At 37.9% G+C, this 18,966-nt stretch overlaps 1 protein-coding gene across 1 annotated transcript; it reads left to right on the top strand.

The window, feature by feature from the left end:
- Nucleotides 1–468: 468 nt before the first annotated feature.
- Nucleotides 469–17,452, top strand: tbc1d15 (TBC1 domain family, member 15). The gene is made up of 17 exons (XM_030135558.1): nt 469–492; nt 1,163–1,267; nt 2,197–2,271; nt 2,792–2,933; nt 4,119–4,326; nt 7,949–8,051; nt 9,107–9,301; nt 10,163–10,291; nt 10,527–10,630; nt 11,270–11,364; nt 11,616–11,732; nt 11,841–11,941; nt 14,419–14,518; nt 14,629–14,726; nt 14,981–15,097; nt 15,272–15,358; nt 16,070–17,452. Exons 1-17 carry the CDS (start codon nt 469–471, stop codon nt 16,250–16,252), a joined length of 1,983 nt encoding a protein of 660 aa, XP_029991418.1. The 3' UTR covers nt 16,253–17,452.
- Nucleotides 17,453–18,966: the final 1,514 nt, after the last annotated feature.

Raw genomic sequence — 18,966 nt, 5'->3', positions numbered from 1 at the left:
CGAGACTTGAAGGACTCCATATAAAGAGAAATTTTTTTTCTTTTTCCTCGGGACGGTGAAATATTAAATTAGTCTTTTATTCAATTTAATATCATCTGTAAGTTAACAGTATAGTTAATTTCATGCTATTATTTTCGTTTCCCTTCCGATTCTGATTAACTTTATTTATTCTTTGGGTCATTTATTAAATTCATTCACATGTTATATTCACATATTAGAAAAGAGTTAATGTTTTAGCCCTGCTTAAATTAAGAAGAAATTGATTTGCCGTAAATCTCTTAATGGGGCTTATTTGTTAGTATGTGCAAACTTGCTTTCACATACATCGCCATCAGCTTCTCTTCCGGACCGCAACTTGAGGCACTGCGCCTGCGCACTAAGCTTATACCGGAAGCTGAGTTGTCAGAATTGTTTTGGAAGTTGACAGGCACGTGAGCCGCGTCGTCATCAGGAGAGAGAGCTGGCGACATGGCGTCGGATCCTCTTGTTAAGGTAAAAAAAAAACAACAACACACACATAAAGGTGACACCGTATAGTGTGTATTTGTCAAATTTTGCTTGGTACTGTAAATCAGAGCGTCTCTCTACATCAAAAATTGTGTTTTAAAGTCACGCGCGCACATAGTCGACCCCACGGTGTCTTTAGCTTAGTTAGCTTAAGTTAGCTGCTATTAGCCGCTCAATACCTTTTGTAAACATCCCACCAGCAGCATTAAGAAAACATGCCACCAGTCTGCTCCATCTGTGTGAGCTAACAGCTATATGCATGGCCGTGTGTACTTTCTGTCTTTATAATGTCAAAATAGCTCCTTTATGAAATGTGAAAACTTAACATCAGTGTTAGCATAGCCGCAAACTATGGTTTGTTGACACATCGGGGCCCTGCTAAGTTTGAGCACTCTCCTACAGTTAGGTGTTGACTATCAATTTTATTCTCAATAGTGATACTTTTATAACACATATATTGAATTCGACAAGTCACTATACTCCGCACTGGTGGTGCATAACAGTTTGCTAAATTAGCTTTGTGTTTCTGGTGAATGCGGATATTCGCTTTGTAGACAGTCTACCACTTTCGATTAATCTTTTCGGCATGTAAATATAATTAATTACACTGCTTCACACGCACATAGCTAAACGCAATTTCATGTCTTTTGCACAGATTATATACGAACATGAAGGAGTTTTTATACATCCAAGCAGTGATGATGATGATGGTTTGGAGCAAGACTTGCTCGTTTCAGGTTCACTTCGGATTCTTGACAAGGTAAGGTTTTTCTGTGATTCTGTTTGTTATATGTTTGCAAGCCGCTTTTCAAACGACCAATAACTTTATGTGAAAGAACTTCCACTATATAATACAATTACTTCTACTGAGAAGTATACTATAAAAGTGGGTAGACCTACCATGTAAAACATACTAGCAACCTGACAATGTACATGTGATACAACAAATGAAACAACATGTCCTTTGTTTGCTACAGTAGAAGTGTAACCAGGTACTTCAGTAAGCAGGTTCATCAGTTAGCCAGACAGCTTCCAAAACAGCATGCAACATTGAATATTACTAACAAAAAAGTAACAATCAATACCAGTTGACATCTGATATATTCAAGTTTACTTAAAATGCTTCACATCGTCATAGCTTTGTAAGTTATCTGTTTGCACTACATAAAAACAAGTGAGTGCTGGTTTCTGTCTGAGAATCCATTGCCTGAACATGCCTTCACAAGTCAGAAGGAAAGATGGGTAGCTGGGCAGCGTAAGAGCAGTTCATCTCTCAAGAGAAATGATGTTCAAATGGCAAAAAGTCATTTAAGATTGTAGCTCATAGAGCAAATATGAATCTAGTTGAACAGTAATCTACTGCAAAATTGAGTTAACCACTCGTTTGTGCAGTTCATTCCTTTTGATTCCAACACTACCTCGGTTAAGTGTTCCTCGTTGACTCTGTGATGCACACATTGCATGTGGCTATATGTGTGTATGAAATAATATTATACTTAACTAAGTTACATTAAGGTATAAAACTATACTTACAGAGTAAATCTTAAAATGATTCAGGCAGCAACTTTAAACAAGCCTGCTGTGTTTCCTGCCTCTCCATGTACTGTTTATCACTTATTGAATTAGTTATGTTTTTGTGTTGTTTGAATTGTGCAAAAACTGAAACTATGGTAAACTAAACATTTGCAGGATGGTGAAATCATTGTGGAATACCGACCTTTGGAAGATACCGTCGACCCATCAAACATGCTGTGTGCCGGCAAGGTCAGTGTTGGGATTTCCTTTGATTTTCTCTTTTTCATAATATGTGGTTAGTATAATCAATTTACTGCAATTTCTATCCTGTACATCCACCCGAGATCTACCTAGTTTTTTGTCCTTTTCTGGGGCTACGAGTTTCACAGCTTTATTTACCTTAATTTTACTCTGTTGTCCACTGCAAAAGACATTCATTAAAAAAAAAAAAATTGTTGCTTCATGTTGTTTTGACTCAAGACGGTATCAGTATGAAACATCAGACTGTTAGGAAGCTGGATGTCTTGCTGATGTTGATAAATTCTTTGAACAACTTGGGATACATTGCAAAAGTGGACGATAAAACTCTATGTGACAGTACACAAGCTCAGAGAGCGTTACCAAAACTACCAGGAAGTCCTAGACTTTCATCTTTTTGTATTTTTTTTTTCCCATAAACAGAATATTAAAGTGGATTTTGGCCATAGGTCATAGGTCAACTCTTAAGAGGTGATGACTTTGTCTAATATAATCCTTTGTACTTTATCAGGACTCCAGTTCTGTCGTGGAATGGGCTCAGTGTCCAGGTGAAAGGTCTCATCAGCTGCTAGAGACACAGCAGAGCTATGAGACTGAGTGGGATATGATCAACGCTGTGTCCTTCAGAAAGAGGCCATGTTCAAATGGAGAGGGTGGGCTTTCATTATATTTACCTTTTACAGTGCGTAGATTTGGGTATCACCTTGGTTTCATCCATTGCAATTCTCTTAAATCCAGCTTAATCAAATGCAGTTTTTATTGCACATGTTCCAAAATTGTTTGGAATGACAAAAGAATACATGGTTCACAAACAAAAAAACAAAAGCTTTATTTTTTATTCTTGGCTGTTTAAGACTAGAATCAGTTAAGTGTCAACTGTTCTGTGGTTGTCAATTATGTAACAAAATATTAGTATTTCTTGTAGAAAATTATTATTGCAAATTTTAAGACAAAAGTATTAAAATAACCAGTGGAAAAATTAGAGGACAGAAAAATTTAATACTGTTTATCATGGAAGCTTGTTGAAATTGTTACTGTACCTGACTGTGAGCTGCTGGTGGTAACATTGGTTGTGTCTATGGCGTTATAGTGTCTGGGAGATGACAGTATGATACAGATTCACACAATGTTTCATCACATGGAATTTGTTTTTTTCCCTCTTACTCTTGTTGCATTCAGATGGATTTTTTTTTTTATTCAGCAGCAGTCAGTCATAATTCAGGCTTTAAACTGGCATGCCCCCTCTCACATGCTTGTTGATGTACTGTGTAAGAAATGATATTATATCCATGTAGCACATCCTGGCAAATAAGTACAACTTTTATGGACTATGAAATGTTCACTGTAGTTCACAGCATGACTGAAAAACGCAATAGTTACGGACAGATCAGCAATTTAAATCTACAGTTCTTGGACATTTGGAACCAATTTGCAGTCTGTTTCACCTTTGATTCACTTCTCAATAACCAGCCATAGAAATGACCCCAGACATCATCAATATGTACTTTGGCTTTAGGTGGTAATATGTTGACTGTCCTCACTTAGAGGAAAAAATGCTAAGATTTACTTCTTGTGAGCAATATAGATTTAAATGTCACTTTGTATTGAGAAATGAAATATTTACCTGAATTTCAGATTAATTATGATAAATAATTTGACTGCAAATTCTAATACAAAGTGTCTTCATATTGAAAGTATTTGAACATGAAACCTGCCTGGAATTATTGAGGAAATGAAAGTGATACCACTGCTGAAAATATTCCCCTCCAGATACATTTCACTGCTTGCATTTGCAAAGAGCTTTTTGCTTAGTTTTGGATCCATGTTTCACTTCTCAGGTTCTCTAAACCACAGTCATGAGAAGAGCAGGTGGGCCTTTACCTTCAGCGTCAGTGACCTCAGATCCATCACACTGAAGGAAGAAGGTTGGTGCTTTCTGGTTTTTAAACTGAAAGAACCTTCAGCATCTCTGCCAGCACTTCACTTCCATCAAGGAGGCAGTAGAGAGTTCCTGGACAGCATGAGGAGATACGCTCTACTCAGCGAGTGAGTACCAGTAGATGGTGCAATAAAGACCAATGAACCACATGAGACATCACTGAATGGGCTCTATGCACAGCCTCACTACTTCCTGAAATTCAGGTGGGTCCTTTAGTTCCTGTCTTTCATTATTGAACACATTGATTAATTCAGGTGTGCCTAATTAATCAGTTGTCACAACAAGAAGTAGCAGGCACACCTGGATTAATCAGTGTGTCCAATAATGAAAGACAGGAAATAAAGGACCCACCGACAGACAGACAGACAGACAGACAAACAAACCAACCAACACCGGCAAAAACATAACCTCCTTGGCGGAGGTAATAATATTAACCCATAAAGACCCAAATATCCACTGGTGACCAAAATCATTTACTGATGTAAACTGTTTAATACCTTTTGATCCACTAATCCTACCAATGCATGTAAAATGCAGTTTGTCATCTTTTCACAGTCATCAGATATGATCTATTCAGACGTTCAGAGGCTTTGTAGTGAATGTGGAAACATCACCATCTTCTGCAACATTGATTCACCAGTAAAACCCATGGAGTTTAACAAATGACAGAAGTCATAGGTGCTTATTTTTATATTCTGTCATTGTTATCCTTCCTGAAAAAGTCACTTTTCCTTGAGGTTTTTCTGTTGTAAATTAATAACCTTTGAATTTACTCTGAGTTTTCACGAACATTTACATGGTAATTAAATTAAATGTAGAGAAAAAATGCCTGATTTACACTGAAAAATCCAACATATAGAGGATAATATAATAAATGGTGATAAACCACTTAAAGGTTAAATAGAGAGAAAAATTCATGTGAGAACTGCCACAAAAGTAGCACTGGGTCCTTATGGATTAAAAGACTGATGAGCGATCATCACAATAGTGTAGCATCTCCTCTTTATAGTTCCCAAACATGTTTAACAGCAGCATAGTGTAATGTTGCACTAATATATCTGATTTCAGATGTTTGATTTAATCAGAAATATAACAGTGGAATTCAGGTCAGTGTTCATTGTGTCTGTAGAGAAGTGATGGAGCTGCAGGCTGATGATGATGAGGAGAGACAGTGGGTGTTTCTGAAATGAAGGAATGATCCTTCAGTTGTTCATTAGCACACATTACACACAATAAAATTACACCATCATATTTCACTGAAGGACTCTTCCAATGTCCATGATTGTGATCCTGCTGGAGAAATGAGTCCTTCCTTTTGAGAATTTTCAAGGATACTTCTGTGGATCCAGTCTTAAGCACCCACAATCCCATGTAGGAGTCTTTTAAAGCACTTCTAAAAACAAGGCAACTGTTTCACCACTAGTATGTGCATTTAAATACATGTATTTTAATAGACAAACCTAGATATTTATGGTGTGTTTTGCATTTCATGCACAAAGGCAGTTCAGTGGACTTGGTCTTAAATAAATGGAATAGGAGGAAATTGCTTGATTAATAAAAGATTGCAATGTTGGGGAAAAAAACATTCAGTGTACATATAATCATAATGAAGGAACATAATATAATTGCATAATTATTAAATTGATAAAATGGATATAGTACTCCTGATTTCAAAGTTATACACTGCATTATAGTGGTATAGTATCTGTCATTAGGCTACGAAATACGGATGTTACACTGACCTATTGATCCACAGAAATTAATTGACGAACAAAGACGGAATAGCTAATAATTTATTTCACTTTACTTTTCTTTCTTGGCAGTTTACAACTATCCATTTGAGTTCTACTGCCCACTATATGCAGGTCATTATAATAGCACATGATGTGGCAGCACTTTGACTTTTCTTCTCTGGAGTCAAAGTCTAGTCAACAAAATCTACCGTACTTTCCGGACAATAAGCCGCACCTTACTAAAAGCCACACTCACCCCATCTCCAATGTCTCGCAATCGCGCCATTGATGCCAAGCTTACGTGCAGCAGCTCTATATCCTTCTTCGTCAGCCGGATCGATCGTTAGCCGAGAAAACATAAATTAGCCACATCATTTCAGAGCTGCGGGTTCACAGTGTGTGGAAAAAAGTAGCAGCTTATAGACTGGAAATTACAGTACATTCTCATCACTAAATCCTCAAATCTGATGATCAAATTGGATTTTCACCATTATGTGTTTAAAGCAAGAATCCTCCAGAAAAGGTCAAAGTGAATGGCGTTGTAGTGTTAAAATATACTGAGTCTACAAGAATCTTAAGTCTGGGACTAAAATCTTAATGCACATTATCTACAGATGTCAGTCTAATGGAAATCTGTTCTTGTGTGTTGCCATCTCATAAAATACTAACGTTCTTACCAAATATGTAAAATCCTTATTTCTGTTGTGGACGGGGGAAATTATGCCTAAGGTAGCAAAAACAGCTTATGTAGGATATCTATTTATACACACAAAGATTCATGCTGCTGCCATGGTCCCTTTGTCAGACAGGATAAACTATGACTTCACCTTTCGGAAATGCTAATAAACATATTTTGAAAGAATCCACACAGCATTTTTTTTATGTACAAAGTTCACTTGGAACAAGGATATTAAAGCTGAAGTCACTTTTTGCCTGAGATTTATTAACATTTTCTCTCCTTGAAACCATACTGGTATTCAAATAGTCATTTATATGCTAATGTATTTTATTTACATACAAGCAAAAATCCCTGAACAGCTCTGATGCTTTGCCTTGGTGGACCACACACACCCAGGAGATGTGTACTTTACCTTCACAACAAAATACCATGTTTGATTATTTTCTGCAGGACACTGCCTGTGTGTCTCTTTATCTCGGTGCAGATAGCTGTTATTAAAGTTCTTATCAAAGCCTTTTCATAATGAAATTGTGTCGATTAAGTGCTGGGCATTTTCAGACACAGAGCACTGATAGTTGTGACTTTCTTCCTCCCAGTTGGCTGTCTTTTATTAGACGGCGTTCAAGTCTCCACAGATAAATCATCAATGAAGACATAACATGTTTGGATTCTAGATTTTACTGTTAAGTAACCAGGCTACAGAATATGTGAATCACATATTTATGAATACTGAAATGAAATAGTATTTAATTGTTAATTTCTCAGCAATATTTGGATCAAACCTGGGTTTTCTCTAGATTTATAAGGCTTTGGTGCAGAAACAAGCCATTTGGGAACCAGATCTTCCCAGATCTAATGGCTGCAGTTGATCCTCAGTGTTTTTTTTCTTTTGGATGTTGTTAATTTGGTAATTGTAGTGGCCTGCCATAGTCTCGTATCAAGTTGAAAACATTGTGGACAGAGGCAGCTTACTTTTAATGCACTCCTGTTGAACAGCAAGTAGAGCATCACTTTATTCACATCCTATCTTTGTTAATGCAAGGGCGTGTTTTCAGTCCTAGCACTCGTACCAGTTAAGCAGCTTTTCCCTGCTCTATCTACTGATATTGTTATCATTTTGACCGCTTATGTATAATACAATGTGATGTTTCAAAGTAAAAAAAAAAAAAAAAGGCTGTTACATTTTCCAGATTTCTTTCCCATTTATTAGCTTTCTTTACTGCAAAAGTGAATGACTTGACTGTAGTATTTGTGTTATATTTGTGATGGCCTAGAATCAGTGATTGAAATTATTTTTGTGTATGTTTATGTTTGTAGGGCTTCAGATGATGCAACCTGTTTCTTGGTCAGCACCCCAAACAAGGCCCTGTCACAGTCCTTTGAAAACCTCCTGGACGACAACAACTACAGCCTTGTTAACGTAAGCGCACACAACACCCAGAAATACAATTGTATCTGTATGTTATCATCCTGCTGACATACTGTAGAGTGTGTTATGTCTTCAAGATGAGTTTTGCTTTTTTAGCATTATGTTGAGTTTCAATTTTATTTGTGTATTGATTTGATCTTATTAGAGCCTTTGTTATTCATTGTCTTCTTCATACTTAGACATGCATTTACAATTTGTTGTCTAATAATATTGATGTCTACTGATTAGGGCTGTTCCAATCCGATCTACAGATCGGTATTGGCTGCCGATCTGGCATTTTTTTAGAAGATTGGATCGAATCAGATTTAGTCACGAGATCGGGTCAATCCGGGCCTGGTTGGAGGGGGGGCGGGCAGGCATTCAAACTGACATTCTTTTGACCCGCCCCAACCCGACCCATGAGTAACCCGCTTCACATCATTAACACCAAACGTACCCCCTTATAATGCCTGGACAGACCTGTCCATAGACATACTACAGCAGTGGAAAATATAAGGTTCTAATTTGACCACAGTATGAATTTGGAAAGTGCAAAAATTATACTAAAGTTATTAAGAGTCAAAGATGTCATGCACGTTTTAGTTCAGGTTCCACATTCAGCCTAATTGTGATCTCAAGTAAAACAACAACATAATAACCTATAAATAATGACTCCAAATTTAAATCAAATTTTCACTGTAAAAAGTCCATATCGGATTGGTATTGGATCAGTATTGGCAAAACTAATCCCAAAAACAATCTGATCGGATTGGAAGCAAAAAAATCCAGATGGGGACATCACTACTAATAATTGAAACTTAGGCCATTTGTGCAGTCAACTGTATGTTCAAGAGCACAATCTAAATATGAAATGAAGAAAAAATGCTCTTAAACTGACCATATTCTTGAATAAAAATATTAAAGAAACAAAATTTTATTAACAGTTTTATTCCGGTTTGTTAAAGCATTGTTTTCTTCTCAGAAAATTTTATTTTGTTCTTTGTGGAGTTCCAAGGCACTAGTTTCTAGATTAAATTTATTATTATTTTTTGTTTACTCTTTTGCAGAAATTGAAAAAGGATCCATATGTTACAACTCTCGGAGGCTTCTCAAAAGTCACCAACTACCTTTTCGATGCGTTACGAGGAACAGAAGAACAGCAGCGGCGCCCTCCAGAGGAGGTGGCTGACCTGCTGGGTGAAGTCATTCCAGGATTGGAGATCAACCAGCAGGAGGAGCCCGGCTTTGAGGTCATCACCAGGGTAAGGAACGATCCTGATCACATCACTCACATGTTGACATCTTCAATCATTCACTGGTCTGACGTTGATGATGGATGAAACTACACTGGGACATCCTGATTTATCCTCTATTTTGAGACACAGTAAATGGAGATGGAGGCCTCATTTAGATTGCTGAATAAAAAATAAGCATAAGATTCTCTGGAAGACAAACAGAAAATAATATTTGATTGTCAGGTACCATTAAACCAAAGTACAAGAAGGAGATGCGACAAGAAGGCTTTTAAAAAGCACAGGCTTAAATAGTGACCACATATGATAAATATTCACCCATTTGTTTCTATACAGGTGAATGAAAATGTTTTTAATGGGCCATTCACACCAACAACTAAAACTGTAACTATAATTGATAACATTGTGATCATCCATATTACTGAATGCTAATGCTCTGTAAACAGCGGTGTCAGATAGACAATAAGTACTGATCACCTTCACCCACTAATTTAAATCTGTGTTCCCTACTATTTCACATCACTAAAAAAGAAAAAAAAGGTTTAATCCACTTTCTAAATCACTCTTGATGTTGTTCTACCATGTTCTTGCTACCTGTGTGATGTAGAGTCCAATATCTACTGGAGTCTAAACATTTGTAAGAACTTGAAGTTATTATTACATTATGATTCTTACAGTGGATGGTCTATATGGCATCAGCTCAGATAATTATAAACTAATGACAGTCTAATGCTTTGAAATGTAGGCCAGTGTTCTTTAGGAGGAACGTGTTTTTGTAAGTTTACTTGTTTTATTTCATTCTTAGACATGTTTTACATCGAACATATGTCTGTTTAACCTTCACTCTTCTTTTTACCTTTGATTCCGTAGATCGACTTGGGAACGAGGCCACAGGTCACACGGAGGGAGCCGCTGTCTGCGGAGGACTGGACCCAACATCAGGATCCAGAAGGAAGGATGATCAATGTCTCACACCTTAAACAAGTCATCTTCAAAGGGGCATGTTGACTCTATTATTACGTATCTTACTCCGTTGTGTTTCACGAGTGTCAGTCAGACTAAAATCCTAAGTGTTTTCTGATTACTTTAGCAGCAACAAGTTTCAGATCTTGAGTCACAATGAGTCATTTCCAACCATATTATTAGTTTGAACGATGTGGATTTTATGATGCAGTGCACTGACATCTGCTCTGGATCTTCAAGGACTCATGTTTGACCTTTCGTGAATCTGCAGGGACTTTGTCACGCAGTGAGGAAAGAGGCGTGGAAGTTTCTGCTGGGGTACTTTCCATGGGACAGCACATTAGAGGAGAGGAAAGCGCTACAGAGAACCAAAACGTATGACCTGCACACAAACTGTGATCTTTATTTAATTGTATTTTTATTCTTTTTTTTAAATTTTATTTTAGCATTTCAGGAAATACGAGTCAACACATGTAGTATTAGGGTTTATCTGCACACCATGGGCAGAATATTGATCTACTTATGTATATTTGTATTTTATATCTTTGTGTTTCAATGTTAATCAGAAAAAATGTAAGACTATTACAGTAGTTGTGGATACACAGAAAAAAATACCATCTTTCCTCATTTTTTCAGCCACTTTTTTGAACAGTTTACTGTTTCAATCACTGCAGACATCGATTTAAGTTCTTTTTACCACCATGTTTGTATCCTTGTTGGAAATTTGTCACATCAGTAAATATTACCTTCATGTTGGGAAAGAAGAGAATAGATTAATTCCAACCAAAGAAACACAATTGAATTATATGGTTATTAGGTACAAATATTTTCCTGTTGAATGGATTAGCAAAGGTTTACACGAGTTATTTCACCCTGATCGGACCAGTTTCTTCTGATTCAGGTGGTTACATGAAACAGTGTAATTGTGGCTGGGCTGTTATTTCAATGATTAGTGGAACTAATGTCAATTTGCCTGCAAGAAAGAAACTCTAAGGTTTCCCTACTTTTTCAAAGTGATGAATACTTCAGGATGAAACTGCAGTGGAAGTCAGTCAGCGAGGAACAGGAGAGAAGAAACTCCAGGCTCAGAGACTATAAAAGTCTGATAGGTGAGACTGACTCCAACTTTTTATGAGTGGTGGGAAGACGATGTATATTTTAATTAATTATTTGTAATATTTTAGTTTATTCAGGTTCATTTTAAATTAAATGAAAATACTCATCACCCTATCATCATAAAAATACAGTATATGCATTTACAGTGTTTTAATATTTACAAGTAGTTTCCAAGCTGTTTAGTTTTACTGTAAGTAAAACCTGTAACTTTCATACTTATCTTTTTCTCTGCTGATGTTCTCAGAGAAAGATGTTAACCGAACAGACAGAACAAACCGATTCTATGAAGGCATCGATAACCCCGGTCTGGTGCTCCTTCATGACATCCTCATGACATACTGCATGTTCGACTTCGACCTGGGTGAGATGTTGTGTGTTTTGTTTCATTTTCCATTTGCTGTATTCCTATAGTAGTGGAATAAACTCCAGAATGTCTGTTAAATATCTAAAGACTCTTTCTGCACTTTAGGTTATGTCCAGGGGATGAGTGACCTGCTCTCACCAATTCTATACGTGATGGAGAACGAGGTGGATGCTTTCTGGTGTTTTGTCTCATATATGGACCAAATGGTGAGTAAATGTCTATAAGGCTTCGCACTGCTACGAAACCCAGACATGAAAAGTGATGAGTAAAAAAGGGGCTGTTTATAGTATTTCTACATTCAAATATAAAAAAATGACCTAAAATTATCATGTGAGTGTTTAGAATACCACACTTCTACTACAAATGCTGACGTATTCGATTATAGAGATATGTATATCTACACTGATGGTCTGGGAGATTGATGCGACCACTAGAGGGAGTAGTGAGTCACTGTGCCGGTCTTCCATGGGAGGAAAACGAACACCACAGGGCCTTTGACCATAGTGTCAGTAAGTGACCAGACTGGATGAAAACCGTTAAGGAACAACATATGGAGTCAAAGACAGTGATAAGAGTTAGATGCGCTGTTGCTCTTTTCACCACTGGACACAGCTCTAAAAGAAAAGAATGGAGTGAGTTTGATTCTGAGGCTTATGAAGGTATAAAGGTATTATGTGATGTTATTATCTTTACTAAGCTGTTGTTTGTTGATCCTCAGTTCAGACTAAACCATGACAAACTGTAAGGAAATTGAAGGTGGTTTGTGGTTTTACTGGCTGTTTTCAGTCTAAAAACAGAGCTAACAGCTATAATGTAAACTATCAGCTGATGCAGCACGTGAAGATTATAAGACACAGTTTTATTTGGATTATCAGGATAATTGTCTGAGTTTTATTTTGAAGATGCAAACTTGATAATACCATAATACAGATATGTGCAAACAATGAGCTTTTTACTTTATTCAGTGAATGATACAGTCTGTTGATACATAAATGTTGAGTCGTTGGTGGTTTTGGCAAGGCAAGGCAGATTTATTTGTATAGCACAATTCATACACAGGACAATTCACAATGCTTTACAAAAATGGAAGAGACAGATTAAAAACACACAATTATAATTAAAACATAATCAATAAAACATAAATAATGATCAGTTAAAACAAAGTAAAAGAGAAGAGTGCAGATAGAACCCTTTCAGTTGTTCTATGCACAGTTGAACACAGCTGTTTTCAGCCTGGACTTAAACATTGTCACAGTAGAGGCCTGTCTGATGTCATCAGGAAGACTGTTCCACAGTTTAGCTGCATAGAACTGAAACACAGCTTCACCCTGTTTAGTCCTGACTCTGGGCACCAGCAGAAGACCAGTCCCTGAGGTTCTCAGGGTCTGAGATGGTTCATATGGGACCAACATGTCACAGATGTACTTAGGTGCTAGACCATGGAGGGACTTATAAATGAGCAGAGCTGTTTTAACATCTATTCTCTGAGCCACAGGAAGCCAGTGCAGAGATCTGAGCGCAGGACTAACATGGTCGTACTTCCTTGTTCTAGTCAGGACTTGAGCAGCAGCGTTCTGGATGTACTGCAGCTGTTTTGCAACTCGTTTAGAGAGTCCAGTGAGAAGGCCGTTATAGTAGTCTAACCTGCTAGAGACAAATGCGTGGATAAGTCTCTCTAAGTCTAGTTTAGACAGTAAACCTTTGATTCTGGCAATGTTTTTGAGATGGTAAAAGGCTGATGATGTTACTTATTTAATGTGGCTGTTAAAGTTTACGTCTGAGTCCATTATTAGCCCTAGATTTCTAACCTGATTTTTAGCTTTTAGAGTAACAGTTTCCAGATGACTGATGATACTTTCTCTGGGTTTTTGTGGACCAAAGACAATGACTTCAGTCTTGTCTGAATTTAGCTGGAGAAAGTTGTTTTGCATCCACACAGTGATCTGTTGGAGGCAGTCACAGAGTGAGTCCACAGGCCCATGTTCACCTGCTGTCAGCGAGATGTAAATCTGAGTGTCGTCTGCATAGTTATGGTAGGACACGTTATAACTGTGTATTAACTGGCCCAGGGGCAACATGTAAAGATTGAACAAGAGGGGTACCAGGATGGACCTAAATGTGTGCTGGTACGAGATTTCTCCCTAAAATGATCATTGAGTCAGTGAAGAGTCAGTGAAGATCAGCCTGCTGTGTTCTGAATCAGACACAGAAGTGTAATTACTGGTTTATTTCAGAATGGAGGGAGTGGTTGAGTTGAGAGAAAATGGCCATCATTATATTTCACTGGTGTGTAATATGCGTAAACTTAAATTTATGTCATAAACTCAAGTATCTATCTTAATTTATTAATTTCTATACTTAAATTCTGTTGCTTCTTTATGACAGATACCACAGTAAGTATGAATTCCACGCTGTGTTCTTTTCACCTTTTTCTTAAAATTAGATTTTTGAAGAATTGCAAAATATCATCTTTCCTACAGTATCGCCATAGACCAAACTGCATATGTAATCACCAGATTTTTACCGCTATTCAACTCTAGTTTATAGTTCATTTCAACAGTGCAGATTATCTTAAATCCAGATTAGTGCTCACATATAGTGATAAATACTGACCTGAAGGTATGAGTAGTTCTGTAGTCACAGGATTTAATCAGAATGTGCTTTATTTGTGTGTCTTTTACAGCACCAGAACTTTGAGGAGCAGATGCAGGGCATGAAGACGCAGCTGGTTCAGCTCAGTACCCTGCTGAGGCTTCTGGATTTGGCCTTCTGGAACTACCTCGGTACAAAACCTTCAACGACAGCACTTGAAAACTCTCAGATGAGTTGAGGGATGGTTGTGTCCTCACTTTTCACTTACCTTTTAATCTATTGTGGTGTTTATGTGTTGCAGAGTCTCAGGATTCAGGTTACCTGTACTTCTGTTTCCGCTGGTTGTTGATCCGATTTAAGAGAGAACTCAGCTTCCAGGACGTTCTCCGGCTTTGGGAGGTGAGGAAATCCAGACTGATTGATCACATCTCTTATAATATTTATGGCGGTCCAACAAAGCCTCTCTGTTTTGTCAGATTCATCCAAATGCAAGAAAAATAATAAAAAATCAGAAACATAACCCAAAGTAACGGGTAACATTTTAGCCGTCCTTTCTCATCTCCATATTCTCATTTGCGTTTCACCTCAGCCTCATACAAAAGTTTTAGCCTTCATGTTCAACCTTTTGTTCTCTGATTTTGAATCTTCCACAGGTGATGTGGACAGATTTGCCGTGTCAGAACTTCCACCTGCTCGTCTGCTGTGCCATCCTCGACTCCGAGAAACAGAAAATCATGGAGGAGAACTACGGCTTTAATGAAATCCTCAAGGTAAAACAATTGGCCTCTGCTGCATCAGTCTTGTAATATCACTGGTGTTTTTGATTCCTATGCACATGTCCATTCAGTTCTTTGCATCATAATAACTACTGATACGATAAAGTGTTGACTCACCTAAAATCTGACAAACGTTTGTTGAAATTAAAAGTTGTTTGTTTATTGCAGCACATTAATGAACTTTCCATGAAACTGGACATTGAAGAAATTCTTCATAAAGCAGAAGGCATCTGTCTGCAGATAAAGAGCTGCAAGGTGGGTTTAAGTTCTTTTAAAGAAGAAAACTGGTATTTTTGTGATTATACCCCCACTCACCCAGAGGGTGGGGATATAACGTCTGTCCGTCCAAGACTTTTGTCCAACCCATTTCTCGGACACTATTCGCCCAATTCTTTTCAAATTTAACACACATGATCTTTACCACTAGGAGAGGTACAGGGCAGAGTTTGATGCCGGAATTTCAATTTTTGGATTTTTGGAAATTTTTGAAAATTCCATGTGTGTATACCCCCGCCCTCTGGGCAGGTGGGGGTATATACAGGTATAATAGATGTACCAGGATTTCCATCTGTCCCTCCATTCGTCCATCTGAGATTTTTGTCCGACCCATTTCTTGGACACTATTCATCCAATTCTGTGTGTTGTGAGACCAGGTGGGGGTATTAGTAAGCTCTGCCTACTTTTTTCACTTGTTACGTTATTATTTTACGGGTCCAGCCCACTTGAGACCACATTGGCCTGTATGTGGAACCTGAACTAAAATGAGTTTGACACCCCTGTTCTTCTTATCTATTTGTACTATTTACACAAAACAGAGGAAACTTTAGTGATTGTGGTTAAAACACTGTTCTTTGATCATTTTGGTTGGATTCCCATTCTCCTACTCTGAGCATAATCATTAACAGGTGATAAAACTGTAACGTCGTGGTACGATCAGGGATGAATCGGTTGTTGTGTCATCCTCAGGACTTGCCTCATTCTGTCAGCACCATCTTGGGCTTCAACACAGAAGCTTCTGGTTCCGACCTGACGGATTCTGAATCATCTCCTGCTCACATAGTGTCACACCGGCAGGACGCCTGCTCTAACGGCCACAGACACTTGACAGAAACCTCTCACAACGGCTGCAAAGTTGCCTTCATATCGTAGTGAACAGCAGGTCGACCAGAGACTGATGCGTTGACTGCGTTGTCAGCGGGAAACACGGCAGCGTATCGCTGCCTCGTCCACAAGAAGAGAGAAGACGGAATGTACAAAGGATTTCAGATTATTCAGAATCTTATTTTTGTAATTTCTTGTACCATATTGTCTCTTTCATCGAGTAGTCATTCCTTCTCTCTTGCTAATGTTTTCTAAGACGGGCAACAAGCATCGTGTTGTAACCAGTAATGTGTTTTATCTCCTTTCACTCTGATACTGGATGCTGCGAAAACTCCAAAATGTTGTCCCACATCATATTTTTAAAAAATTATTATTTTTTTTTTGCCTTGTATGGTCTTGGTATTTTTGTCCTGCTTTAATTTTGATAAGGTAAACGACACTTTCTGAAGCTGGTCGCCTGGTGTTTCACAAAGATCAAACTATAGCCTTTTACAATATAAGCTCCACTCAGTATTAACCAGCTAATATCGAATGGGTCGTTCATGTGCAATGGAAGAAATGATGTTCATGTGCCCAGTGGAGACAAATTAAGCCCTGATGTATAACAGAAATGTTGATTTGTGTTTTTATATTGTGATAAGTATAAATTCAACCAGGGCATATTATTTACTCTGAAGGATACTTTTTTGGGGAATGAATATTTTGGGTTATTTTTTTTGCCTTTGTTTTTTTGTTTCTTGAGCAAAAATCCCAATTTTTTTTTTTTTTTCATAATGCTGCTTTTGGTTGTTAGTTGTTGAATTTGTCTATACATATTGGGGTTTTGGAATTGGAATTAAAAAGGGCCATTTATTCACCACCTTTGAAACGCTGAGTAAAACATTCACCTTGTTAATTCTCTTTTACAGAAGCCAAGAACAGCTGTGCTTGCAGTTTTATTTTCTTAATGCCTTTATCTCAAATAAGTTTATTTTGTTGTGATTTGATGTTTTTCCTTTTTTTTCTGTTTCATAAGAAAACTCTACATTTTAACCTAACATTAAAGCTGATACTAAGCTCTTATTTCTTTATCTCTGTGGTGTTGAAAAGGCAAAAACACCAAAGACAAATAAATACAATAGGTAAACATGAAGTAATACAATATATAAAGAAATGTTTCGATTTTATTTTGTTATCTTGGGTTAACAAAGCTCTTTTTTTTGATGGAGTAATTCATGTCTTTTTCTTGAGATAATGAAGGAAAATATGGAAAGAAAAGGTTGTTCTGTCTTGTTTTACCAGCTTAACCTCCTGAGACCCAGCAATGCATTTTTGTCCTCTGTATGGGGCAACTTTAAAAAAAAAAAAAAAAAAAAAAAAACCTGCTGTCCACTGCTAAGGGTGTTTCCACAAAAAAAAAAAATCTGAAAAAACTTGTATCATGCTGTTTCCAATGAATGCAGTTACTTCATGTTAAAAAAAAAAGCCTAAACTTTCTTGGGTCTCAGGAAGATATGGAGCATGTATCTCAAAGCATAGTTCAAGGGTTCATGAAGTAACTTGACCCTCAGTTTCAGTGCTTTACTTTTTAACAGGATGAATATCGATGGTATGTTATGCTGCACACAATTTTAGGAAGCAGATCAATATTCCAACAGCATCAGTTACTGACCTCATTTCTTATACATGTATGGATTAACACCCAGGTGGTAAGAGGGTCACTGAGGAAGAAGAGGGGTTAGAAAAGGTCTGAAGCAGTGGATACAACCTTTTTTATAATAATAGTTTGCTATACTATGTTGCAAATAAACATTCATTTTAGATGACAGTCTATATAATGTATATTATTATGGACAGAGGCAGAAAAGCCAGGTTGAGATTACTGCACAAAGTGAGAATTTTATTTTCTTTGGTCAGGATATGTACAGTCAGTCCAGCTTGGATTGACTAGGCTGACAATACTGAACAATGCACTCCATGCATTGGTTTGACACTGATGGACCATGTAATCATGTCGACTGTTTTCATAGTAAAAAACAGTATTTTTCCCCAGATTGAATTCTATTATTTTTGTGTATTTTTGGGTCCAATATGTTAACTAGAAGCACTCGGAGAGCGCAGACCTCCGCCAAGGCTGATCAGTGGCCCCCCCGTGGGCCCCCCCACGCCAAGGAGGTTATGTTTTTGCCAGGGTTTGTTTGTCTGTCTGTTTGTCTGTCCGATAGTGTGCAACATAACTCAAAAAGTTATGGACAGATTTGGATGAAAATTTCAGGGTTTGTTGGAAATGGGATAAGGAAGAAATGATTAAATTTTGGTGGTGATCGGGGGTGGGGGGGCCCACGGGGGGGGGGCGCAGACCAGAAAATTTCATCAAAATCTGTCCATAACTTTTTGAGTTATGTTGCACACTAACGGACAGACAAACAGACAAACCCTGGCAAAAACATAACCTCCTTGGCGTGGGGGGGCCCACGCGGGGGGCCACTGATCAGCCTTGGCGGAGGTCTGCGCTCTCCGAGTGCTTCTAGTTACAGTCTGAGGTTACAGTGGGGTCATTTTGGCTTTTTGTGGACGAGTCTGGTCTGAGGTCTCTGCTCCCCCTCACAGGTCCATCGCTGATGTCTCCTCCGATGACGTCTACACCAGGGGTCACCAACCTGGTGCCCGCAAGGACCACGTGAGTCGCCCGCAGGCCTGTTCTAAAAATAGAACTAGTCCAGATGTCTCCAACACGTTGCTCGTGAACTACCGGTAGCTGCCAAGGGTCACTAATATAAGAA

Source organism: Sphaeramia orbicularis, chromosome 6 (assembly GCF_902148855.1).
Source record: "Sphaeramia orbicularis chromosome 6, fSphaOr1.1, whole genome shotgun sequence".
In the NCBI taxonomy this organism is placed as follows: domain Eukaryota; kingdom Metazoa; phylum Chordata; class Actinopteri; order Kurtiformes; family Apogonidae; genus Sphaeramia; species Sphaeramia orbicularis.
Note: the sequence above shows the minus strand (reverse complement) of the source record. Positions and strands in the feature narration are given on the sequence as shown.

Excerpts from the sequence above, each read along its gene's own strand:
- tbc1d15 (XM_030135558.1), top strand. The coding sequence starts at position 469 with ATGGCGTCGGATCCTCTTGTTAAG. Across the intron at positions 1,268-2,196 it reads CACTTCGGATTCTTGACAAG|GATGGTGAAATCATTGTGGA; the intron begins GTAAGGTTTTTC and ends AAACATTTGCAG. Across the intron at positions 8,052-9,106 it reads ACAACTACAGCCTTGTTAAC|AAATTGAAAAAGGATCCATA; the intron begins GTAAGCGCACAC and ends ACTCTTTTGCAG.